The sequence below is a fragment of the Borostomias antarcticus genome, assembly GCF_949987555.1.
Source record: "Borostomias antarcticus genome assembly, chromosome: 29".
NCBI classification, from domain to species: Eukaryota; Metazoa; Chordata; class Actinopteri; order Stomiiformes; family Stomiidae; genus Borostomias; species Borostomias antarcticus.
Window position 1 is genome coordinate 2,559,898 of NC_140262.1, and position 25,713 is coordinate 2,585,610.

Genomic DNA, 25,713 nt, shown 5'->3' on the forward strand with positions numbered 1-25,713 from the left:
GGATGGTTAGAAACCAGTAAAGTCCGTCATCTTTAACCCTTACCACTCTCCACACTCCGATTATGGAGACGAGGATGAATAATAATCTGGGGAGTATAACGCAAGTAAAATTCGTCATATTCCTGCCTGGATGTAAGACCTGCCGGCAGCCACGCTAGGATATGCATTTGGTCACTCCAACTAGGAAAGGAGTTCCGTTAAAAACTTTAAAAAAAAAAACTTTAGGCACGCCTCTCTCTTAGCCTACCTTGGCCGTCAAAACCAGTTTGAGGGTGCCAAGGAAACTCTGGAACACTCGAACGCATGCGCACGCACACTCACACACACACACACACACACACACACACACACACACACACACGCACACACGCACACACACACGTATCGTGGAAGTGAGAGAATCCCCACGGGATCTTTAAAACAATAGGGTTGTATTTATATCTTTATTTTCTTTTGTGGCGCCTGCACGACCAAGCCAGGACACTGGTGCTTAACCCTTAATTCCCACTCTCCACACTCACATTAAAGAGGAGGATGAATATAAATTTGGTGACTACAGTGCAGTGCAAGTAATAGACCGGGAGCCAGGTCCACCCCTCAGGATGTTTTTTGCTACTTTTTGTCACTGTTTCCTGTTGAAAGTAGCATTGGGCCATCACAAGTTGATAACTAGAAATAGTGCCCAGAGAGCACAGACCTCCGCCCCTGAATGCATTTCGTGGCCCTGTACACACCAAAATCCAGTTTCATGAAAAACAGTCAGGTAGTTTTTGTGTAATCCTAATCCAATAAGTAAATGGAGATGAATGGCCGTCTGGGCTGTGTTCACTGATGCACTGGGGCGGAGGTATGAATGACTGGAGGTGAATGGGTGTCTGTATTTGGCCGGCCCCTAGGATCACAGCCAGCAGGGGGCAGTGCGATGCACTTCGGGCTCTCCCCGGCACACCCCAGTCCTAACCCCGTTTCTCTACCTTCTCCACCCTCACACAGATAGCTGGCTTCATTTCTAAGTTTTGTTTTCATTTTGTGTAATACTAGTCCAAAAAATGACTGGAGATGAATGGGGGGCTTTATTTGCACACACACACACGCCACCAAAAACATAACCTCTCGCCCTGCGCTGTGGCGGGGAACAAACAGCTCATCCCTCATTAGCGGTGTGATGTGGGTGCTTCAGTGACCATGCACAGTATGGGAATCAAGTTCAAGGACGCATGATGAGACAAGAAAATACCCCATAATTAAGATCAGTGATGGAAGAGTTGCATTAGAATGTGCCAGTAGCCACCAATTTGGGCTTTTTTAGGGGGTGGGACAACAGTTCTTTCCCCCTTGCAGCAATGCTATTCACATTTGGTGCCATTTCAAATGAGTTAGTGATGTGTCATCACCTTATTCCCACCCAAGGGTGTAGAGAGAGGGGGACAGGCACAAGAGGCAAGTGACTGTTGATGTTTATATAATAACATGACTTCAAACCTGAGATACGTACTGAACCGTGATTTTGGGGTACCGTTACACCCCTAATATCGAGGATCAAATCAGTACTGTTTCAGGTTCAAGTATTGTTTCAGTATCGAGTATGGTGACACTAAATTTGGTATTGGTATCGAGGTCAAAAATGTGGTATCATGTATGGAGTATTGAGTATTGAGTTTTTATCTGTAGGTTAATAAAGTTTACTCTACTCTATTGATGGTTGGCTTCTTGATAACTAGTGATGACTGTACACTACGAGTGTAGGCTATTGATTTAGACAAGCTATCTGCATAATATACACCAAATATAGTTTGAATACCATTCAAAATAATTTGGTTTCCTACTGTAGGCTAGTATTCACTTTTCATGTTCTTCACTTCAGATAGCATAGCAGTACATATTAACATATTGGTAGATGCAAGAAATATGCTTCTCCCATTTGGAAGGGTAGTGATTGAAAATTTTGTTTTCTCCGATCTGAGGTACAGTGAAGAACTTTGTCCACAGCAACTGTAATCTTCTAGATAGAAAGGCAGCAAGGCAGCCCCAGAATCTTATTTTGCTAGTTTCCCCTATGTTTTGGGATACTACATGCATAATTTCACACTTGTATGACTATTTATGCAGTTGCAGTAACTTAATATTTGCATTTACATAATTTCGCCAGAAACGTGCCTCCTGAGACCAAATGGCCCCGAGTTGGGAGTGCTCGTTATCAGCTTGTGATGGCCCAATGTTTGGGCTAACAGGAAATAATAGTGAAAAAAAGGTAGCAAAAAAGATCCCGAGGGGCGGACCTGTCTTCCGGCCAATAAACTCCACAATCATATTTTTGCATGGATATAAATAACTAACATTTATAATAGGTAGAACATTCAAGGGGGAATTAACATGGGTGTACTGGGCCATGATCGCGTCCATCATCACTGTGATGGGCAGGATGGGCTGAACAGAATGAGAGACAAAGAGAGGTTAGGAAGAGAGGGAGACAGAGAGAAAGGGAGAGGGTGCAGATATAGATTGAGAGAAAGTGTGTGATGACGAGAGGATGAAAGAGTGTGGCCGGCCAGCAGCACACAGAGCAGTGTGTGAGGATTAGGGCCCGTCCCTGAACAAACGCTGATGATGTGTGAGGGGGGGGGCATAGAGTGTGTGTGTGTGTGTGTGGGGGGGGGGCACCATGTTCATCATCCAATGCACTCGGTCATTAGTGAGCTGAAGAGTTCCTTTAGTGAACATCTTTGTCATGTCTGACTGTGCTCTCCACCTACTGCCTACATTGCCTTGAGACGTGCTCTATTGTCCTGTATTTTGTTGTGTTGTGTGTTGCGTCAGGCCTTTGTGCTGTGTTATATGTTGTATTGTGTGTTTTTGTGCTATGGTGACACTCAATTTCCCCCTTGAAACGCTGGTGTTTGGAACACACAATGTAAATAGATAATGTAATGCCCACACACTAAAAGGTCTTCACTGACTTCTTGTAATATTTCATGTTTCCATGTTTCAAATCTGCTTCTTCAAGTTTGCTCTCAGTGTGGCAATAGAAAACATTTGTGTTTATAAAAGAAAAAGTGGATGAATGTAAATTTCACTCGAGGGGTGGTCTGAAGCCAACATAGATGCCATCAGCTTCTGGATACATGGATTTACGATCCTTGGAACCACGCAGGAAGGGATCACAGCCCTGTTGTGATGGCCAAGGAGCCCCCAGCACCAGCTCTCTATACCTGGAACGGCTAAAGAATACATTTTTTAAAAGTATTATACAGCAAAATTAATTATTTTGTTCCGTGCACAGTTTCCATTTGTCAGTACAGTTGACAAATGCAGTTATCTGGCTCATTTACATTTCACTTGTCAATACTTGTATAACTGTTTTAATCATTCACTAACTTGGTTCATATACAATGTATAATGGTTTCCTATACAAAGTAGCCTACTTGCTTATTTACGCCTCGGACATGCATCCATGATCTGCTCTATATTGTGTACCATTTATAATGTGTATGGATGAATGCAGACGATTTCAAAGCCTGGGTGATCCACCATGCAGACCGATGGGTCAGGGAGTTGGTCACATCTCCTCCTGACCTTTAGAATTTGCCTGTAACAAACAAGGCTACACCTGTATGTAATATTTGACATTTCAAGCTGGTTACTGTTGTACCTTGGGTGTCTCCCTGCAGCAGATATTCTCCGCCTTTGTTGGTATTTGGGCACAATTTCCACAATGTACACCTACAGGAAAATTTAATCAACTGTAGGCCTACCAGGAGCAGGTTACATTAAGTAACGTTAACTGTAAGACGATCTAAAGTGAACCACTAGGTGGCAGACTTGTATTTGTTCGCTCTTGTGATACCGCTGCCCCCTCCACACAAACTCAACCCATGCTTCAAACCCTACATCCATGCTTCAACCAGATCTGCAGACAGATGGCCAACCAAAGATTACAAAATATTATCTAAAGATTACATAATATTGTGGCATACAACATAACATAAAATGAATACATAATTTCTCATAAAACGGGGATGTTCTAAAATATTGATCATTTTTGGGTGACTGCAACCTGCCCTCCATGACCTGCACACCTCCAGAGCCCTGAAGCGCGGACCTGGACCACCCGAGTCCCTGTATTGGAAATGTAGTTAGTGATTGTGCTACAAGAAAATGGGACAAATTAAAAAGCGATTAGTAATAGGATAGTTATTTTGCATATACAAAACATAAATTACAAGGCAGTGTTCTATGAACCCATCCGTGGCAGCCTCCTATCAATACGCGGGAACTAGAAGTCCCGCCCTCGGCTTTGATGTTACCATGGTTACAGAATTCAACATGTCGGTGAGGGCGAAACAAGGTAACAAGTCGGCGGTGGACGCAAACGACAAAAAAGATGCTTCAAAAGTAGGCTATGCAACTTCTTACAAAACCAATACTTTCGGGTTATTTGCAAAAGTACACCTTATTCCACAATAGGATCTACCATTATAATATCAAGTGGCAGCTAGCAAACTACTAGGCTTGGACCTATTTGTCACTAGCCTACTACATGATCATACAGGTACAAGTGAAATGTGATTTCGTTAGCTTCTAGATTGTGCACACAATGTACAGAGGTAAAATATAAGAGAAACCTGATAATAACTTTCATGGCAATATCTCTTTCCGCCTAGGAAAGTGATAATGATGAGAACAGTATTCTTCAATGGGACCTGGTCACACATGAACAGATCAATGCGCTGCTGGATTTGACTGCGGACGAAGTGCAAGTGTAAGAAGGACTATAGACAGTACAGGTTTAACTGCTCACATCTTCATACATAATCAGTTTTTCGGGATTGGCCTTGTCTTATAGCTATATCTGGTGTGATATAGCTATAAAACCTGAGCTAATGTGATCCACCAGGCACTTTGAGAAGGCCCTTGGGCTGAATAACTACCAGACCTGTCTAAAGGAGGCAGCCATGACAGACTACTATTTCTCTGGCTTCTGGTGGGCCAAGGAGATGAACCTCACCTGTCAGCAAGTCTCCTTCGTCATGGCAGTGTTACAACTGCTCCTGGACAATATAAGAGGTGGGTGGGGCTGGACACACACGCACGCATGTGCGCACATGCACACACGCCACAGTATTATTTTGTGGTCTGAATGAATGATTATTGTATGGAATTATAATATTATTGGATGTGAGGGATAGCATGGAGCCAGCAGGAGGACTGGTATTGGTCGCCCTTGGTTTTAGGTCATACAGTAGTAGATCTGTCTCCACCGATGGCCGCCCCACAACAAATAGAAATGCCGTCTCCCATTTATCATGCCCCAATGTTGTTTCAGAGAAGCAGATGCCGTTCGTTGATAACTTCACCGCGTTCGCCAAGGCTGTAGCGAGCTCTCGCCAGTCCCCAGGACCAGAGGCTGAGGGCAGTCCGCTGCTGGACGCAGAGCAGGCCAGGGCCCTCACTGACTACCTCAAACTCAGGTGACAAACAGCTCCTTCCACTGCGCCAGCAATCACATGAGAGAGTGAGTTTAAGAATTATATGTCATATTTTGGGTCAGAATTGGTGTGACAGTTGTATTTTCAAATCGAGGATGAGATGCACCTATCAGCACATATGCTAGTCAGATAGCATGGTGGATTTGGTGGATTTGGAGCACCCTCTACTAGCTGCTCTTGGCTCTTAGCAGTAGACTTCCCTGGGTATTTAACATGTGCTTTTCTGTCCTCCATCAGTCTGTTCCAGAACTACAGGCTGTACAAGTTTCTTTTCACTGAACCCAGAGAAGAGTTGCTGCTCGGCATGGAGGTGAGGCTCTCTCAAGTGTGTGTGTGTGTGTGTGTGTGAGAGAGAGAGAGAGAGAGAGAGAGAGAAAAGAGAGAGAGATGACACCATAGAAATACTTAACATAAGGTGTGTGTGAATTTTCTATGTGTTCCAGAGAACCATTGAAGTGATCAGTTCTGATAATTTTGTGGCGCCATTGGAGGAGGGCATGCCAGCTGACGTCTACTTCCACTTCCTGGCCCCGCCCGCTATGGAAGAGCAGGAAGAGGTAATATACCAGAGACATTAACAGCTTTGTACGATGCAAAATCCCCTCAGTACAATGTCTCCTTCCTGCCCCATCGCTGGATGTATAATACTGACACTACAGCTCTGTTCAAATGCTCCAAAAATGCAGATGTCCTTCCTCCCCTACCAATCAAAAATAATCTGCTTTATTTGAATGAATGTAACACAGAAACTGAGCAGTACAAGCCAGAGCCAAATACAACTGCTATTCTACAAGCAACCACTAGCCGGCACTGTCCCTCTTCGGCAGAGCTGGATAGCTGGGAGAAACGTATGCTGGCCTACTGAGAATATGTGGTGAGAATGAACTCTTGTGTGTGTGTGACTGGCCCAGGAGGTGAAGAAAGGTATGGAGGAGAGGGAGGAGGAGCCAGGCAGCACCCAACCCCTAGAAGGGGAGGAGTCTGAAGGTTACAGCATGGAGGATGTCAAAGAGGTGCTGGGAGAGATGACCAGAAGCATGCTGGGAATCCTACAGGTACAGCGTCAGATAGAACAATGCAGAATGTAATGTAAGATTAAGATGAATAATAATCTGTTGTGTGTTGGTCTCTAGTTTCATAACTGTACCTAAAATGTTTCATTTTGAATCCAGTTTTACATTTACATTACGGTAGCAAAACTTGCGAGCAAAACTGCACTGATATATAAACATGCTCATGTCAGCAGTCTGGTGTATAGTACATTACTGGCCAGTTCACAAGTTCTCACAAGTGGAATAATTTAGCTGTTCAGAAACACATAGCGCTGGCTTAGACTGTGCTCTCATATTTATCAGGTTGTAAAAACCATGAATGATATTCACTCTGCTCCTAATAGGCCTGTAGAGACATTTAATAACACTAAAAGAGTCCCAGGCCTGGTTTGACAAAGGATTGAACAGCTGCATTAGTTTGTCTACATGTTATTAAATGGGTTGGATGTAATGTGAGAACTGCTCTGTGTGTGTGGGGGCAGGGTGTGTGTATGTGTGGGTGTGTGGGGGTGTGTGTGTGCATCGTGAATGTGAATGATCCTCTGCAGAACCACAGCTATTTCTAACTGTTCTCTGGAGCATATTTCTCTTTTTTCTCCGTCTCATCAAGGTCAATTACATATTTTCACTCTGCTAAATTTAGTTCGCCATTCAGAGTGGCATGATTCACATAGCTGAAGTACTGTAGATCTAGTCAGGTTATTATTCAGTAGTTATTGTGCGTTAACACCCAGAAACACCCCGTTTATGGACACTTTATTATACCCCAATCCACCATTTTGTGCGAGAGAGGTTTTATCCTTGATGTGGATTGTCTCTGCCATTCCAAATTGCTGCTCTCTGGTAAACGGTATTTAATAACATCTTTTTCCCCGCTCTGACCGACAGACCGAGGGGGGATATTTTAGTTGCAAAAAGTTCCCAGGAGTCTCTCTCTCAAAGCATGTGGATCTCATCAGCCCTTATATGGGTCTCAGATTTGAAATTGGCAAATGTCATGGGGGGGAGGGGGGGGAGGAGGGTGAATTCCATAAGTGGATTGGAACCGTTTAATTTGGAAGTATACAGTTTTCCAGAGAAAATAAATGGAACAGGGATTCTTGGTGACTGGCTACAGTAAACACTAGTGAACCATTTTGAATATCCCCAAAGAGCACAATGCCCACCATGTGGTTACAGTCATCCATTCTCACTTATCAGCAACAGCGGTAATGTCAGAAAAGGGTGATCCTGGCTCTCCCCTTGTGTTCCCTTACAGGCTGAGTTCACAGAGAAGCTCCGCGTCCAAGAGGAGACCTACACTTCCCGACTGGAACGGCTGAAAAATGCTTCCTCCAAATAGATACTAAACGGTTTATAGCACAGTGATTTTCTACAGCATGCGAATAAACATACTGTAAATGCAATGTCTTACAGGCTCGCAAACTACAAAAGATATAGACCAATGTCCTACAGTATCATATACAAAGCTTTTATTCAAATAATTTCACTCAAGGTGGGCTCACTATCCCTTGACAATGGGTGGTAATTATTCAAGTTTAACTAATCAAATATTATTAAGATTTACTTAATCAAATATTTCTAAGGGGGGAAAAACACAGTACAGGTACGGTGAGTGAGTGAGTCAGCCATAGGCGTCTCATTAGAACTCAAGGCAGCTTTAAAATGTTTACAGGGTGGCCCCTCTCCTGGGTTATGAGCCATCTCAGTGCTATGCAGACATGCTGCAACTCACAGCCTAGCTGCCACGCACAGGAAAGGCAACATGCATGTATTATTTAAGCTGAATAGCTGCGTTCCCTCCTGCATTTGAACAAGCCTCCATAATGAGAGTCTAGCCATACGCTCTGCAGTAGAGAATGCTGATAGAATGTCACAGGTGTGTCGTCGCTGTTCTCAGTGGTGCGTGTGTGTGTGTGTGTGTGTGTTGGCTGGTTGGTTGCCCAACAGATTGAGTTCTTTGTAGGATTCTTGGCTGCTCTGTTTGACAAAGAAACACTATATTGAGCTATGTCATCCACTTTGTTCCCTCCGGGGGGAGAGGAGTAGACATTCCCCACATCTGCTTTATTTGACTTTTTCATGAAATGAGAGAAATGTTTCAAAGCATGTATTATTCATGCCCTGCGTTGGAATCTAATGTTAGCTTTTGGCTTCCTGATTAAAGCTTTTGTCAGCAACATTTATAACAAAATGTATGGTCCTTAATCCTGTTTTTATAAAGTCATTCAATACAGTACTACATTTTATTGAGCGTTACAGAAAGAAAAATAACAAGCCGCTTCATGTAAAAAAATAAAAAAATAAATACAAATATCTTATTTACACTGTTGTTGTTTACATGTTGTGTTGGCAAAGCGGCATGCATTTCTGCAAATACTTGGGTATACAGTGTACAGTGCCATTAACTGGAAATCATTATCTATCATGGTCTTGGCTTCCCTCACAGGGCATTGAGCATGTTTTCTTGAATTCCACTGGAATGTGTCTGTACAGCATGTTGTTGGAAAGTGCCTCCTTTGTACTTTTAACTGATTGATAGTGTCTCTGCCAAGCCAAGCACAGATTGACCTGTTTTGACTTTTCTGAGTTGAAGAATCCACCCTCTAGTGGCCAAAGAACCTCACTGCAGTTCGGTGAGTGTATTTCCCCCTCTTCATTTCATGCAAACAGACAGACATATCCTGAGCTTCCAGAACAGGAAATTAACTACCCATCTCCACAACCCTCCACATCCTTTTTATAGCTCTGTCTTTGTTAGAGTGGCTGGTTGATAACGCTGCAAAATATGTATCAGCTTGACGCTTGGCATTCGGCGTGTGGCTTGTGATTATGCAGTGAATGGGTCATTGCAGGTTATTCGTTTCAGTTATTAGTTTGACTCGATAGATATATGATTGTGAGGTGGAGGACAGCGCTGTGAGGTGAATGACAATGTTGTAAAAGTTATCTCCGTGCAGGTCTCGGGTCTGTGTAAAATGTAATCCCTTTAGCTTTCCAAGCCTTCGGTCATGACAGGCCCCCTAGCACAGCCAGCGGTGGTTATCACGTCTACCTCCACAACACGATGCTGCTGCTGCAAATCATTATAATCTAAACACAGGTTATACTGTTATAACACAAGTGCATAAGAGCATTGGAGGGTGATTCAGCAGACTTGAGGAACTGTTGGATGGGTCTGCATGCTTAGAAGGTTGTGGATACCACCTGAATGAAGGCTGTTACAGTTGATGGTGTGCACTTCTGTGTATTTTATTTGTTTCTATCAATAACTTGGTGGTGTTATCTTAGTCAACTGGTCCTCGCAATATCAGGCGTGACATATGGACCAGGCTTTATCTATGTCTGGGAAAGTGTCCCTTTTATGATTATTGTTTCACCATTACAGGTTTGATTGAGTAGCACACCCTTGGCCAGTAAAGGGGCCAGATGTTCAGCTTTGTTTCCTTCAAAGCAGGGAAGTTATGAGGGTTGCTCAAAATGCCCGGCTGGTCAGCTCCTGGCTCTTGGCACATTCCTAAATTGCCATGTAATCTAAAACCCTGTTTTCATTGCGAAAATACTGGAGTGGCACGTTCTATTCAGAGTGGTGGCTGTCATGTTCTTTAAACACAGAAGTACCGATGCACTGTTACAGAGACAGCAGAGTTTTTAAAAGGCAGGATAGTTCGCAAATATATCCCCAATTAACAAGAAAAGGATGTTGCTAAAGAAGAAAAGCACAGAAACGTATTGTAGTCTATTCACGGTCTCATTCCCTTCAACTCTGATAAGAAAGAACGTGCATTTTCACTCCAAGATCACAGACTTCAAGCCTCGTCTTATCTCTTTAGTCATATTTATAAGTCAGATAAAACTAGACACTTGGACAATAATGTTTCCTCCGTGTCTGAACAAATCCAATAAAAATGCAGACTTCGGCTCAGCTCATTACCATCTGGCGTAGTTTATATTCATTTCAAGTCCTGTTAGGCGTCATTAATGTTGCTTACATAATGAAATTCATTGACTCTGTAGGGCTGGATGTATAAATCATTAATTTATCCCCTCTACAAGCTGCTGAAGATCCATCTCACCCCTCGTACTCTGTCTTTTCCCAGCCTCTCTACTCCATTTGCTGGAGTCATTTCTTAAGGGCTGAAGGCTGTTTTTAAGGCTAATCTTATCTGGGAGTGATTTGCTGGTATATTGGTGGGTGCAGTGGAGGTAGCCGTGAGGAGACTGCTGTAAAACTGAAAGAAAACTGTTGCAAAGGTCAATTTTTATTGACATGCCAGCAGATCTCTGCTGCAGTGAGAAGAATGTAGACCCAGTCAGCCATTTAGAACACAATATGCCTACAAGATGGTTTTGGATGACTATAATGTAAAATGTGAAGGGCCTATGGGGATGCAAGCACAGTGTTTACAGAATATGAAACCACTCACTGTAACTGCTGCATATCACGTCATAGTCAAATCCTGAGCATTTCATTGAATATTGTACTCTATCTTGTACATATGACAAATAAACATCATTGGAAGTATCCTGTTCTACTGGGTTGTATCCATCACATGATATAAGTCTTTCTGGGTCAGATTATTTTGAGGTAAACCTACTGTATGTCCCAGTTCAGTGGTCCGCATGATGGGTGACTTGTATTGAATCCATTTAACCAACGTTACATGTTCTACAGAGTAGACTGTAATGCAATGGACTGAACACTTCCTCTAAACCAAACACCTGACTGTAGTACAGTATCGGTGTTGTTTACTTAACAGATGTGGTCATACTGTAGGTAAACTCTCCGTCTTATCCTTGGAACACGGCAGGATAGAGTCAGATAGAGTAGGTCTTGGCAGGTCTAGAAAGAGACCATCTGTCAGTGTCAGCATTCATTATCTCCCATCAACCATAACACACCTGTTTCAGGGCAGATCTCTGACAGCGTTATGTAATTTCTCAACTTTTTGATATTCCTCCTCTGTAAACAAGGTGTGGCCGGGCAGCTCGATCGTGTTGCAAGTTTGGGCATTCAACGCTCTCCCGGGCCATCTTCTAATATGTTTGTACTCCCCGTAGCGGTGGCAGTGTGTGACCAGGCTGTAGAGGGCATGGTTAGAGGGAACATGATAGGTTTGTGAGATATAATGGAAACTGAAATCTAAACCACCTGGAGCAGTAGGTCTGACTGACGAAGCTGGCCCGGCCTCAGTTACCCTGTGAGCTGTTATGCTCAATCCTCATAGAATATTCTAATGTTCTATTTCATGTTACTATTAAACACCACATCCCATTCTTGTGACTCTATGACAACCAAAACATGTGTTACATAACAAATTCAACTACGCATTTTTAATCATTCAAACCTTAGTGCTCCCAATCTTATGAATTTCATTAATACCAGTCCTTTTTTGATTCAAGCCTTGGTTACAGTATATTGTTATTGTCTTCATTAGAAACATACTTTTCTCTGGAAGATTGGTTGTATGGAGTTTAACTGTGCATCTGACTGGCTGTGATGCAGCCTAATCTATTTATCGAAGATTGATATGAAATTAAGATGAACAGATTAGATTGAATTAAGATTAACATTTCAGTTATAATGCAATGGTCCTCATTCCACCTCTGTGATGAGAAAACATCTCAATACTATGAGATGTAATTCTAGTAATGAATCACTATCTCACCCTCTTAATACAGTTAAGTGATATTAATACAGTTATATTACAATGTTCTAATGTTATTACACAGGTATAAGAGTATGTTCTTAAAATATCACTGTACTTTTATACATGTCATGAAAAAATATTAGATCACTGTTTTTTTATGCTCTGTTTCTCATTCCAGCAAGAAAGACTTAACAAGCCACTATGGGGGACAAACGAGATATTATACACCTTGTCGTCAGGCAGAATTCATGGGGAATAAATTACAGGACAGGGAAACACAAAAGGTTAGTGTTGTCCTGTGATCCCATTCGCTGCCGTGAAACTTAAAACTTTTTGCAGTAAATGAGATTTATGTGAAGTGGATGGTTCCCTGGGGGTCAGAGGAGGGTGTTCCTGAGCAGGTCTCCAGGAGGCTGCGGAGATTGAATCACTCATCATGTATCACCGGGCTTGTTATGTACCTCTACCATCCATACAAACAGGGCCAGATGGTGCTTATCAGAGTGATTGATAAGTGCCTCAGACTCGCTCAACTATCCATTTTCCACTGAAAAACACGATGCATCAGGGGAGAGATTACGGGAAAAATCCTCTGACATTTACCAGACTTAATAAACAGCAAGATAAAGTATCCGCGGGAGGATTTCTGACCTTGTGATCAATCTGATATTGGAATATTATGTTTGGCTGTTCGTTATTGTGTGATTTATGTCTAGGGTTTGTTTGGACATGTGGGGATGTGTGTCATGTTTGAATGATGCGCATCTATCTGCTCAATCAATATTAATTTGCCTTTCTGTTTGCACACAAGCCTATTTGAGCTGTTTTGCATCTAGTTGGGTCATGTTCTTGATATTGTGGAGAGGTGTGGGGGTGCAGAGAGAGGAGAATGGAGGGGGGGGGGAGAGGATGGATCCAATTTTTTCCACAAGCTCTAAAACTGTGGATATTTCTTGCAGCTCAGAGAGAGGAGAAAGATTAGGTTATCAATCTGCTGCACTCATATTGTCACCAGCGACCACAAATCCATGCTGCACAGCACACAGTGAAACAGCCCATCTGTAAGGCAAATGATCCTCTGCAGCAGTACCATCCTGATTTATCAGCACTCATTCCACTTACAGCGCTCGGAGAGGAGAGCCAAGCATGAGAGCAAGAGCTAGATAGAAGGCAATCTGTTTTTCCCACCAATGTAGTAACCTAGACAAACAGCTTATAGCCAAGCAATTTACTCACACGATATGGGTCCGATTTAGATTATTACACCTACTCCTATAGACTAAGATTACATTTAATGGAATATGTTCACAGTGTTTTATAGAATTAGTCTTGGTTTGAGTCTGGGAAATGGCCCTAGTTTGGATGTATGAAATGGCCTTTGGAGTCGAGCATTCTGCTGAATCTGTCTTGTCAGTCGGCGGTGTGAACTGTGAGGAGATGACTTGGGTTTTAGCACTTGATCAGACATTTGATCTGAGGAAGCCAGCTGCAGCTCTTCCCTGCTAGGGCAAGCTGTTCTCTCCCCTGCCTCATTTGACACAGCCACAATGTAGCCAAAGACTTGGGCACCAGGGTGACTGACTCTGCTTTTGTTACCAACTCCCATTATTGTGTCTAAAAGCTTGCCTAGCGACACACATCAACATCTCTCTCTTTCTCTCTACGCACTGGCTGCAAATAAAGCACTTACAGACGTATAGTGTATTTGCATATAACAAAGTTGGCTCTTTAGATGCAAAATATAATTATTTGCTCTAATGCATTAACCTGCATGTACAATATAAGATAGAATATAGACTATGACTAGAATATGTCACTCACAATTTGGTTTTGATGAAGAAGCTTGGCTATAATTACTGGTGATTGATTGAGAGCCAGAGGCTAAATGGTAATTTTAGTCAAAATGGAAAGTGTCCATGCTACCACGTTAAAGCAATTTAATAACATTGTAGTTGTTTAATTTTCCTAAAGATTAGGTATTTGAACCCAAATCAATATTAATATATTACATAACTATTACAATGATTGTTTTCTGGATGTTAGCCTACAGTACGAGGCAGCACAATAGGTTAATTAAATAGTCTGTGAAAAAGTTAATATCCCGAAGAAAATATAATTTATCGAGTTAATTCTGCACGGCTCCCCCTCGTGACAGATAAAACCTTGCATAACGCGCATATAAATAGCTGACGTTATGGCTACATCTTCGAATCGCGTAGGACTTATTGTACAGAAACAACCCGGCAATTCTCGGCTCTGCGTTAAATCGCGTTGCAGTTTGCCAAAGCCACTCCTTTAATAGATTGCTCAATACACCGAACAGGGAAACAAAGGCCAACATTTAAGTACACCATTAACAAATTTGCTGTAAGCACTATTGCGCGTAAACAAATTTGTCATTCTCGTGCGCGCGGCAGCCAAAAGCTCCGTCGTCACCGGAATGATAAAAGCTTTTGGAGATCATTAATGATGCCTCGGTATCAAAGAACAGCGACTATACAGCGGGTTGAACAAAACATTACTGATACTCAAAACATTATTGATATATTTATACATGAACAAAACACACGAGACTCCAACACGCGCATTCCACACGCATCCGCGTGCCTTGTCAACACCAATCATAAAAATGTTCAAAGACCACGGCGAGATTTACAGTTAAAGCTTTTACAAGACGTTGACCCGATCCTTACAACACAAACCGCCGATAGAATAATGATCTGCTCCAATAAGAGATCTAAATAATGTAGCTGTATTATGACTGCCCCCCACTCCCGTTGCCTCAATTCTGTTGCCCACTGTGCACGCGCGGGAGAGATATCACAAGTGGCATTTCGGACGAAAGTGGATACAGTAGAGAGCATGCATGGATACAGTAGAGAGCATGCATGGATACAGTAGAGAGCATGCATGGATACAGTAGAGAGCATGCATGGATACAGTAGAGAGCATGCATTCTAGAAATAGGAAGACGAGCGCCTCTGATTCTGTCCGCAGGTCTGCAGGAAATGTTCTTTCTATTACCACATACAAACGTCCTTGCTGCAGGTCCTGGCAGGGACATAAGCGGGTAATTACGCGTATTACTGTGTCATTAACTCAAAAACGGCTGAATAAATAACGTATGCGTCCTCGCATTGAAGAAAACGGACGTATTATTCAGATGGCAAGAGCAGTTGAAAGAATTTGATTGTTTGGATTTTTTACTGGACGCAGATTATGTAATGCGGTCAGAGTAGGCGCATGTACCCATCATGTTTATGAATTTAATATGACAATATTTCATTGTAAAAACAGAACAAAAGGCTCTATTCGAAACATGGTGGTCTGGAAAAATATTAGATTACTTTTTCACACATTTTTGTGTTGCAAGATTGGATCTACTTTGACTTCATATTGACGCAGGGCGGGATCTTCCGTGCGCAAATATTGTAGACTTCCAGGACCGTTTGCAATCCATTCAAGCCAACAAGTTTGGAGAGAATGTAGAGTTTAATCAATTCAGAACCTCGCGATGGAGCCCAACTCACTCATGGTATTATCTACTCTGCTTGTGTTTTGAGCTATCAATTTCTTTCTTATGGATGCCAAAGTTATGGATATATTTATACATTTGTGATATATTCTCATAAGGAAACTTTTGGTCATAACTTTATTATTTTTATTAATAATTATCATAATGTTATATCAGTGAATTTCCATTAAGGAGGGTATAGCCTGAACAGAATATTGCCATCGTAAATTATTTCTCTGTTCTCAATTATCGTATCTCAAATGCAATTTGTTGCTATTTGCTTTGAGTTTATTCTTTTATGCGCTTTGGCAATGTGTGAAAATAATCTCGTATTGCTCTTTCCGCAGTGGGTCGGCTCACCTTGCGGTTCGCACGGACCTTACATTTTCTACAAGGCTTTTAGGTTTCACCTTGAAGGAAAACCAAGAATATTGTCCCTTGGCGACTTTTTCTTCGTGAGATGTAAGCCAGGGGAACCCATTTGCATAGCAGAACTCCAGCTGCTATGGGAAGAAAAGACGACCAAACAACTTTTATCCAGCTCCAAACTTTATTTTCTCCCCGAAGATACCCCCCAGGGGAGAACTGTCAGTCACGGAGAGGTAATTGCGGATATTTTCTACATGCCATGCTTCACAGCCTGGCGGCATTCCTGCTCTGTTTAACATTTAAAATAATTTAATATCGATGTGTCATTGCGGATTTGACCTACAATAGCTTATATACAGCCTCTGTGGTTTGATATTCTTTCTGTTTTCTGTCACAAAGACTAATACGCGCAACATATTTCCTATATATGTAGGCTAATCTGGTTATTCATAGCCTATGACAAACACTAAACGTGGACATGCTGTTTCCCCTACACAATCCTCGTGCTCCAACGCTTGAATTGTAATTTTTGTCTGTAATGCAATGGCAGTGTTGGTTGGAATGTTATCTTTCTAAAAGCATTATTGAGATGTTATAAAGTTGAGTGATTTCCATGTTTCGTGTGACCGTTTGGTAAAGTGTGCGGAAATTACGCACGGTTCTATAAATCAAACGCCTTTTATTTTGTCAGCGTTGGCTTATAGCTAGGATGATTAATGGTCTTGGATACAATGACAAATTGGAATTCCTTATTGTCGTGGGCGTTTTGAAAAGCTAAATTAACACGTTAGAGCGTGAAGGATCGCGCAACAAGATCCAGAATGTGATCTGTCAGGTTTAATCGCTTGCTGCAAATGTTAAGCAACGCGATCATAAAGACATGAATGCGCTCCGGTCTCTCAGTAAAAAGCACTGTATTGGAAGCGGACATTTTCCCCATACGCGCTCAAACGCTCTCGGTCAGTGGGAATTGATTAATAATGGCAAGCTGATAAAGCAGGCTCTCTCTCTCTCTCCCTCCCGCCTTAAAGGGAGCGAATGACATTTATGAAGGTTATTATGTCAAAGTGCCGCGGCTTCATGCCGTATCACCAACAGGGCTTTGCTATCAGTGCAATTTGTGAGAAAGGGAAATATGTGCTTTGCTCATGAAAACTTAACCCCTTAACTGCCTGGCTGGACTTTTTTTTTCTCATGTAGGCTGTCAGCGTTGTTGCGGCAATAATGTAACGCAGAGTGGAAATATGGCGAAATCACAGAAACAGCTGCTCTCTATATATCAACGCTAGTTATATGAGTTCTGTTTCATCTTGTTCTGCCGGGATAATGAGCAAAGCCAGATTACAAAGAAAACAACTCCCACTGCTGAACTTTTATTGTACTCCCCCCCCCCCTCCCCCCGAGGAGCGGTGTATCAAATTACCCTTTCATAATAAGCAACAGGTTTTTATGTGTTGCCTTTAAGAAAATGTCAAGGTTACTCCGCGGAATGATTATGAATATTAAAAGGGAATACAAACTGCTTGGCTGAGTCGACCTTGGGCTTTTGGCTGTTTAGACAAAGTAACGAGGTGGAATGGAGGAAAAACATTAGACTTAACCTCCGTGTTGACACAGTTGATCATACCCTGTCCTCTTCCTAAACTTGTCATAGCTAGCCTCAGCCCCCCCCACCCCCCCCTTGGAGTTATTTGCGTTTCAAATTTATTGAGCAGCCCCATATGATTAGTGTTCCAAGCGCGGCCAGGGGAATAGAGGGATAATATTACTTGCTCAAGGACAATGCCCCAGCAAGACATATTTTTAGCATAATTTAGAAGTGGTGTGTACAGACAAACCTATATATGCTATGACTTCATTGTATATTTGTATTGATCAGCTGTAATCAATGATCAGCCACTCTTCTGTAACATGATGATTTGTTGACTTACGCTGCCTGTGCGTCAGCCATTAGTCCTTGAATGTTTTAAACGCTGTTGGAAAATGTGAGCCATATGGCGAATCTGAATAACAATGTGATGGAGTGTCAACCTGAGCCACCTGCGGTAATATGAGCCGGGCCAAAGTCACTGCAGCTACAAAAGATGATGCACTCAGCAAATTGTCCAATTGAATTACATTTGCATTTGTACAGAATCATCCAAACGCCTAGATAAGGCGTGATTAAGTTTAAGAGGGGCACGTGCACAAATTATTAATTTATCACGTGGATCTTTGTGGGTTGTAGTTATAATCTGTTATTTTTTTCTTTATTGACTTTGTGTGATTTCATTTCAGTTTCTGTTGATAATAATGTTTTTATTCTGCAGTAGTAGCGTCTAAAAAGCTTCCCATGACCTTGAGATATAAGTGTTTTGTAAATCTTTTTGTCCCCAAAAAGACTCATCATCCTCGTGAGTGTGAGTGTGTGAATAACTAACTGGTTGTTGGGATACAGAGGGGTATACCCTGGTTCCACATTTCTACACTCAGGTGATGTCATTTCCCCTAGGCCTGACTTTGTCATTCATTAGCTGAATAGAAGAGACAGGGACAGCAACTGTGCTAGCAGTAATCTCTCTCTCTCTCTCTCTCTCTCTCCCTCCCTCCCTCCTCCCCCCTCTCCCTCGCTCTCTCTGGCAGCTCTGTAGAATCTAACACTTGTGGCCTGACTGCCTAGAGAGGGCAACGTTACACTCCCCACTCAGACATGTGGCATGTTTTTACTTTGTTCAACTTGACTTGATAATCTCGCCACTGCACTCCTCTAGGGCTGCATGCCTGCCAGGGCATTCCATAAGGGATTGAACTTGAGATAACACTCTTCCAATGAAGTCAAACACTTGTTTTCCACCGTATAGGCTATCCTGCCTGTTGTCAGAGGTGGAACACACCAGATGGGATTTTGTGGTCCTTTTGTTAAATGTTTATAAGTAATTTGTCAGATTTTAGGCAGAGGGTATTTTTGCATGGGTGATATCATCTGTGGAAACTAAAGTGGCTTGGTTACAAAACTGAGCCACTTAACATTCTTTGGCTTTTCATGTTAATTGGAGCCAGTTGTTGAACAGCTTTGTAGCTCTGAGTATTAGGCTCTCTGTGCATGGCTGCACCCAAGGCTGAGGCAATATCTGAGATCCCTCTGAAAAAAAAGCACTTATGTGTCATAACAGCCCTACTAAAACAGCTCTGTATTTTATAAACAGAGCCACTATTGCATTTCACAAACAACACAGCAATTTTCAGTATTAGTTATTTGTATACAACGGGCTGAACCGGAACAATCTGTAACTGCAACATAAATGTTTGTTTTGCAGGCCTCAATCTGAGTATAGAGTATAGATTCCAAAAAAGGCAGTTCCCCTGTTATGTGACTTGAGCAGAACACAAGATGCAAATCATCTAATCATTTCTCCCTCGGTTGTTTGGTTGGTTGTCATGTGGATTACTGAATAGTCAGGCTTGTGACTCGGGAGTGAAGGAACGTTGTGGCTTCACTCCAGACCTACTATCTCTGCTGCTTGGCGGACGGCCATGTTTGTGTCTGAATGCCTGCAGAACATATTTATAGTTCAAATGAGATCATCAGCTTGATCTGTTTTTGTTGTCGTTTTTTTCTTCCTTTCCCCAAAGTTAATATTCCTTGGCGTGATATTTGCAGGTCGAGTCAGAGCATGTTAGTGAATGTAGCATGCTGGTGTGATATACAATAGGCTCCTGAGTGTTTGTCTTTGTCATGGTGGTAGGAGAGAATGAAACAGCACTTTCAAGATGATGGGGGAGGATAGTGAAGAGTTGCAACAAGTCTGTTAAAATAAGGATTTGAACTTTTGTGATAATACACTGTGATACTAAATTACACCATGTTAAGTATCGGGTAGCTTTTAAAAGTTGTGAGTCAACCATGTTGTTTGTCATGGATAGAAACACATAATAACATAATCCTTTGGTGTTTGGCTTTTTCTGTGTGCCAATATAATAATGGGTTTAGCTCAGTGGCCGGGTAGCACTCAGACATCACCAAGCAATTAACTCTCCTAGCTCCTAGCAAGATTAATTATTACCAGAATGAAGCAGAAGAAATACTTCATTTAACTTTTCTCTTTTTAAATGGGACCAAACTTTTTTTAAGGGTGGGGGGAGAAGAAAAAAACAGCTCCATCTGTATGGGCACATTTTTCATGTTACCAGGTCAATAATTCAATATGCATGCAAGCAGGTGTACAAATCTGCCGTGACCTGAGGAATTCTTAGCCTGACCCTCAGAGTCAGCAGAGTGAAACATTCTCAGCGTGACGTCGTTTGAGGGGCTCTCTGTGTTGCTTCTCTAAGGAACCCCCCCACCCCACCCCCCCACCCCCCATCCTGCCCCAAACCCTCCCGTCTTATAGTATAATTACAAGGACTCTATTGTTTTAGAACCAGACACTCCACAAAGAGGGAGGGAAACCATCTTTTAAATCAAATGCAATGAATTCTGTTTTTGTTTTGTTTTGTAATTATTATCAGAATGTCTTTTACAACCTGCAAAGGTAAACAATACCAGCAGGAACTTATCTTTTATAGTCTGCGAATGACCCAGCCCAGCAGAAAGGGAGCTAGCTTGTGTAATATTTCACTCAGGGGCCCTGCTTAGTGAGTGGTGTCAGATCTTCAAAGTGGACGACTGGAGCACATGATCTCATAGTAAAGTTTGCTTGTGTCGCCATTAGGGTTGATCCACAGGAGCAGGAAAACACATGCCTTAGCTGAAGCAGCTCTCTGAAGCAGGGTCAATTCTGATTACATTTCAGCAATTCTGAATTTCTATTGAAATCCTTGAAAATAAGAAGCCTTTTTTTGAATAAAACAGTGTTTTGCAGTTCAAATTAGACTCACTCATTGAATTAATTGGAATAGCATTTACCCCAACCACCCAAACTCAGATGATAATTAGAAACAGGGCTACAGTCATCACTGGTCAGACTAGGGAATTTAAAGGTGGATAGTCTGCAGGAACTCCAAGGGACTTTGGTGATGGCGTGTGCCAATATTCAACCATAGGATATGAAATATAGACTGGAACCCAGTAGGATATTGGAACATTTCTCATTGTAAAAAAAAACAGATGGAGTTTTCAAAGACACTTCATTGCAACCATCGATCTGTAGGACGCCTTTATCCCCCAGTGAAAGCTATTGTTAGCCTGAGTTAAAACAAAAGTCATTTTTCATTCTCCGCACATAAAAGGAAGTTAATTATAAATGGTATGATCAGCAAAAAGCTGCACTGTACCTGATTCTGCCTACAGAGGCAAAGACATCGCCCGCCAGAGCAGCGAGTAAAAGAGGGTGTATTCGTCTCGGTATGGAGTCGCTATTCTCTGTGATCTATGTTTGCTTGTATTGGGTCACGCTAGGGAAAATGTGCAGGAAAATGCAAAGAAAGCAGTTAAGGCCTCTATTGGCTGTGTGCTGCGTAGCTCCGGGAGAATGGAGAGAGAGAGAGGAGAGAGAGAGAGAGAGAAATAGATGGGGGAGACAGGAAAAGAAAGGGTAGCGAGAAAGTGAAAAAGCAAGAGAGAGAGAGAGAAGTGGAGTCAGTCATATTGCCTGATAAAGGGTTCTGTGAAATAGGCTACTGACACATCTGCTCAGCAGAGCCCTCCGCCGACCGCGGACCTCTGTGTTACTCATTGCCAGGTTACAAGCATGGCTTTATTGCCTTTTTTAATGAATCATGTGTTTATTTGGCAGACGCGCTTATCTGGGCCGGCAGCAGTAGAGAAGGCGGTTCGGTGCGTCTATCCATCCAGGAAGAGAGGATGCATAATGTAGCGGGGGGACTCTCAATATCGAGATTGTTCCGTTGAAAGTGAAGGAATATTTGATAATTCGGTCATCTCTCGGAAGATGCAGTTCTGGCCTAGAAAAAGAAGGATCATCTTTCATAGTGGCTGTATTGATTTTCATGCAGTGATTTATGTGAAATCATTTGCATTAACAGTGAAGGCCCTAATAAGGTTTCTCTGGCATTGTTCATCAGGGTGGAGGAACCCATATTACTATGCAGCTCTGGTCTCAGGGCCCAGCTCTCCATTTAATGGAGATTTTATGTTTAATATGAAATTCAGTACCACTTAAACCAGATTGTAACTCATAAAGACTTAATTAAGCTTTCATAAACACTTTAGAGGCCATGTAGAAGAGATGGTTCGGAACTACGCTCTCGTGATGAGACAGCCGAAGCCAAGACATGTAAGTCTAAGTGTAAACATCGGACCACGTGGCCGTCCTCTTGGTCTAATGGTAGTCTTTGGGTCCACCTGTGTCCTCCAGGATGAGATCATCGCCGTGTCAGAGAAGGTCATCGTGCGCCTGGAGGACCTGGTCAAATGGACAGAGTGGGACTCGTCAGGATGGACCAGGGGGCTGAAGGCCGTGCCCCTGAAGCCCAGCGCGGTGCTTCGGGAGCTGGGCAAGAACGGCCAGAGAGACCCCATCCTTCTCCGGTACAGGGAGTCAACACTCAACAGTGGCCTCAACTTCAAAGACGTTCTAAAGGAGAAGGCCGAACTAGGTAAATATGATGTGCTTCCCTCTCTCTCTCTCTCTCTCTCTCTCTCTCTCTCTCTCTATTACACATGCAGCTCAAGGACCTGTTCCATTTCTTTCTTCTCCTTGATCGTTGCCGCTGCCTCCCTCAGCGTGCAGCGTTAGAGTCATGGAATAATGAAGCAGACATTATGTACGCGGAGAGCGCAGCTCCTTTTACCCAGCCTTGACAAACGAGCACTCGTAAGATGTGCAATCAATCACATTGATTATTTGATCTCGCACCAATGTTTGTGTCCCAGTTTCTGTGTTCATTTGTCCAGACGCTCAGGCAGGGGAGCTTGGAGAATGTTTGACATCAGCTCTGATTAACTAGTGACCGCCCACCCCCCTCACACACACACACACACACACACACACACACACACACACACACACACACACACACACACACACACACACACACAAACACTCACCCACCCCCCCCCTGTGGTTTCACAACATTCTCATTATAGTTATTTTTAATCTTCAACTACAGTAACTCTCGTGTTTGTGAGAGGGGGTGGGTGGACACGAGGGCTGATTAATAAGGGGAGGCTGTGAGTCTCGCGATGCCAGACGACATTGTGAGTATATGCTAGACCTGGCTTTAACAGTACCATAGACTCCATGGCCTGTTGTGAAAGTAATACTTAGCTCGATCTGTGTGTGGGAATACTGCCACTTTGGATTTGTAGTGCAGATTAAAGAGATTCAAGTACTCTGTCTAACCACACATTTGGCATACACACGATACCTCATACTTGACATCTTAACGTTGACATGTTATCTATCTCCAACAGCGTTCTCATTCCTGAATGATTATCCTAGATCAATGACTAACATTGGCCTCACCGCATTGGTCTGTAACCTTTAGTGAAAGCTGGCCCAGTACAGTAGCCACAGCTCGCTTACACACAGATAGAGGCAGGCGTGACTGACAGCCAGTGAGGAAGGTTGGCTTTCCATTTGGCTTTAATGGTGGTGTAGGGTGCACTTTAAACCCACACGACACGCATATATACATGTGTAACATGCCTCAGTTATCACAGCCGGGTAGGGGAGCAGTGGAGTAGGCTTTATGACCCTGTAAACATGTCATTTTTGGCTGGATTTCTGTGCAGAGGGAGATACCTGCTTTGAAGCGGGGGGAAATGGCCTTACATGGCAATGATAGTCTGTAAACCATCTCCCTCTTTCAAATCTTCACCTGGGGGTCAGGTTGTAAAATGCCTTCTGTTTTCAGTTGTTCTGTTAACGCGGGGATTCCAACTTAGGTCTCTTCATCCTAACATTGTATCTGCTGTGTGTCGGGATATAACCTCTTGAGGAAGATATTGCCTATATTTTTGGCTTTGGTGGAGCTTCACTGCCACACAGTAATTTTATGTCCGTGTATATTATAGCCCTTTTTGTGGTGTCTCTAATTGAACTGCAATGGATAGCCTGACTCCCACGGTCCTGCGGATTTGCATATGGTTTTGTCTCAGTCTCACGGAGGCGAACGTTAAATTGCCCTTGAATGCTTCAATGGCCTGAAGTATTAGATTCCTATGTAGAGATTAGATAGGGAGATCAATAATGGATGCTTTGTCACTGAAAGCTTACATGAGGCTACAGCCTGGAATCAATAAGCCTGGAGGACAGTGGAGAGGAGGAAAAAGGGGGTGTGATTTATGCGTAGCAGGTTAGCCTTGTAACCTTATTATTTTTGTGTATTGCGTGTCTGTGGGTATTTTTTTGTGATGTTAATAGGTGGCTTTTTAATGATTGTATTAGCTTGTTTGTGCTCTAAGGATGAGGCAGGCAGTTATTCAAAGTGCCTCCAGATACGCCCAGTAAGCAAGAATCTCCTGGCAAAAAAACAGGCCATCCTCTCTCTCTCTCTCTCTCTCTCTTCCTCTCTCTCTGTCTCTCTCTCTCTCTCTCTGTCTCTCTCTCACTCTTCCTCTCTCCCACTCCCTCTCTCCCTCCCTCGCGTTTAAATTTGCTCTCTTTGTTGCCCAGAGAAAGAGAGGGATCATTCAGTAGGCTGAAGCCTTTCAGTGTCAGAGAGGGGACCTTTAAAAAGCAGCGTTTCTGATGGAAATCAGCCATTAATTGACACAAGCGCATGAATTAAGCCCTGTCAACTTTGCTCTGAGGCTTTGGCCTGCTTGTACCTCCCTAAAAGAGTCCATTTCTCCTCGAGAGACATGTTCAAATGTAATAATTGGCTTTTTGTTTTCAGAGTAAACTCATTTGATACTGAATTGAAGCGATGATTTTGAGTCATTTGAACGAAATGAGGAGGACTTGAGTCTTCTATACCGGCTGTGACTCTGACTCAAACAGTCGTCATGTTCTTTCTCCAAATAAAGAGAGTGCTGTCTAAATGTGATATGGAAATTGCTTCAATTCACGAGTGAAAAATCAGAGCGTGTGCGCTGATGCTTAGAAAAGAAATAGTTTATTTTCCCGAAATTGAAACAGCCGAGAGAAACAGAGACTGTTCACCTGAGGAAAAGAGCTGTGTGTGTTTTTCTAATGAAGGAAAGGAAACGGTTTCTCGGCACACCAATCAGACACAAGGCTTACCGCCTGGTTTAGAAAACTGCCAGGAGACAGAGTGCAGCGTTTACTTGCTAGAAAAGGCCGTCAATTAGGATTATCTGAACAGCTCATTTGCTCGGGCATTATTTACTCTCTTTATCATGTTTTGTAAGAGCCATTCTCAGACTAAACGAAAAACTGACAATAGATCCCTGCTAATCTGCTTGTACTCTCATCTTCTGTCAGGTGGCCTCTGGAATATAATTAGATTTTAAGAGCCCTATCTAGCCCGGCGGTTCGAGTAGTGAAGAGTGGAGGAGAGAAGAGGAGGGAGGGAGGGCAGGGGGGTATATTTTAAGCCCTATCTCAGGGGAGACAGTACAGGAGGACAGCCCGAAAGATCCTGTGGTATTAGCAGTGGGTCAGTAAGCAGAGGGATCGCTGGTGGGGATATTACCATTCCTCCATGGAGATTAGCTGTTCACCTCTGGACTGCTGTTCTAACTAATGTGCATACCGGAATGAAACTGGTTCATTTTCACCTCACGCAAAAAACAA

The 25,713-nt window shown here is 42.7% G+C and overlaps 3 protein-coding genes across 3 annotated transcripts in view; 2 read left to right on the forward strand and 1 right to left on the reverse strand.

Annotated features, from left to right (window-relative positions):
* Positions 1–2,391, reverse strand: part of tmem26b (transmembrane protein 26b) — a gene marked incomplete at both ends in the record, with an annotated part of 5,036 nt that extends 2,645 nt beyond the window's left edge. Inside the window, 2 exons of the mRNA XM_084459847.1 lie at positions 1–86; positions 2,384–2,391. The exon at positions 1–86 is cut by the window's left edge and continues 64 nt beyond it. Of these exons, the coding sequence (XP_084315973.1) occupies positions 1–86; positions 2,384–2,391 (94 nt within the window). The remainder of the gene's footprint in view (positions 87–2,383) is intronic.
* Positions 2,392–4,323: 1,932 nt separating this feature from the next.
* cabcoco1 (ciliary associated calcium binding coiled-coil 1) lies at positions 4,324–7,880 on the forward strand (the record flags this gene model as incomplete). Its single annotated transcript, XM_084459848.1, has 8 exons — positions 4,324–4,392; positions 4,662–4,759; positions 4,895–5,064; positions 5,324–5,468; positions 5,724–5,796; positions 5,930–6,043; positions 6,398–6,541; positions 7,797–7,880. The coding sequence occupies 8 exons, from the start codon at positions 4,324–4,326 to the stop codon at positions 7,878–7,880; spliced, it is 897 nt and encodes a 298-aa protein (XP_084315974.1).
* A 7,823-nt stretch (positions 7,881–15,703) lies between these two features.
* Positions 15,704–25,713, forward strand: part of arid5b (AT-rich interaction domain 5B) — a gene marked incomplete at both ends in the record, with an annotated part of 71,400 nt that continues 61,390 nt past the window's right edge. Inside the window, 3 exons of the mRNA XM_084459849.1 lie at positions 15,704–15,724; positions 16,051–16,305; positions 22,369–22,609. Coding sequence (XP_084315975.1) covers positions 15,704–15,724; positions 16,051–16,305; positions 22,369–22,609 — 517 coding nt within the window. The remainder of the gene's footprint in view (positions 15,725–16,050; positions 16,306–22,368; positions 22,610–25,713) is intronic.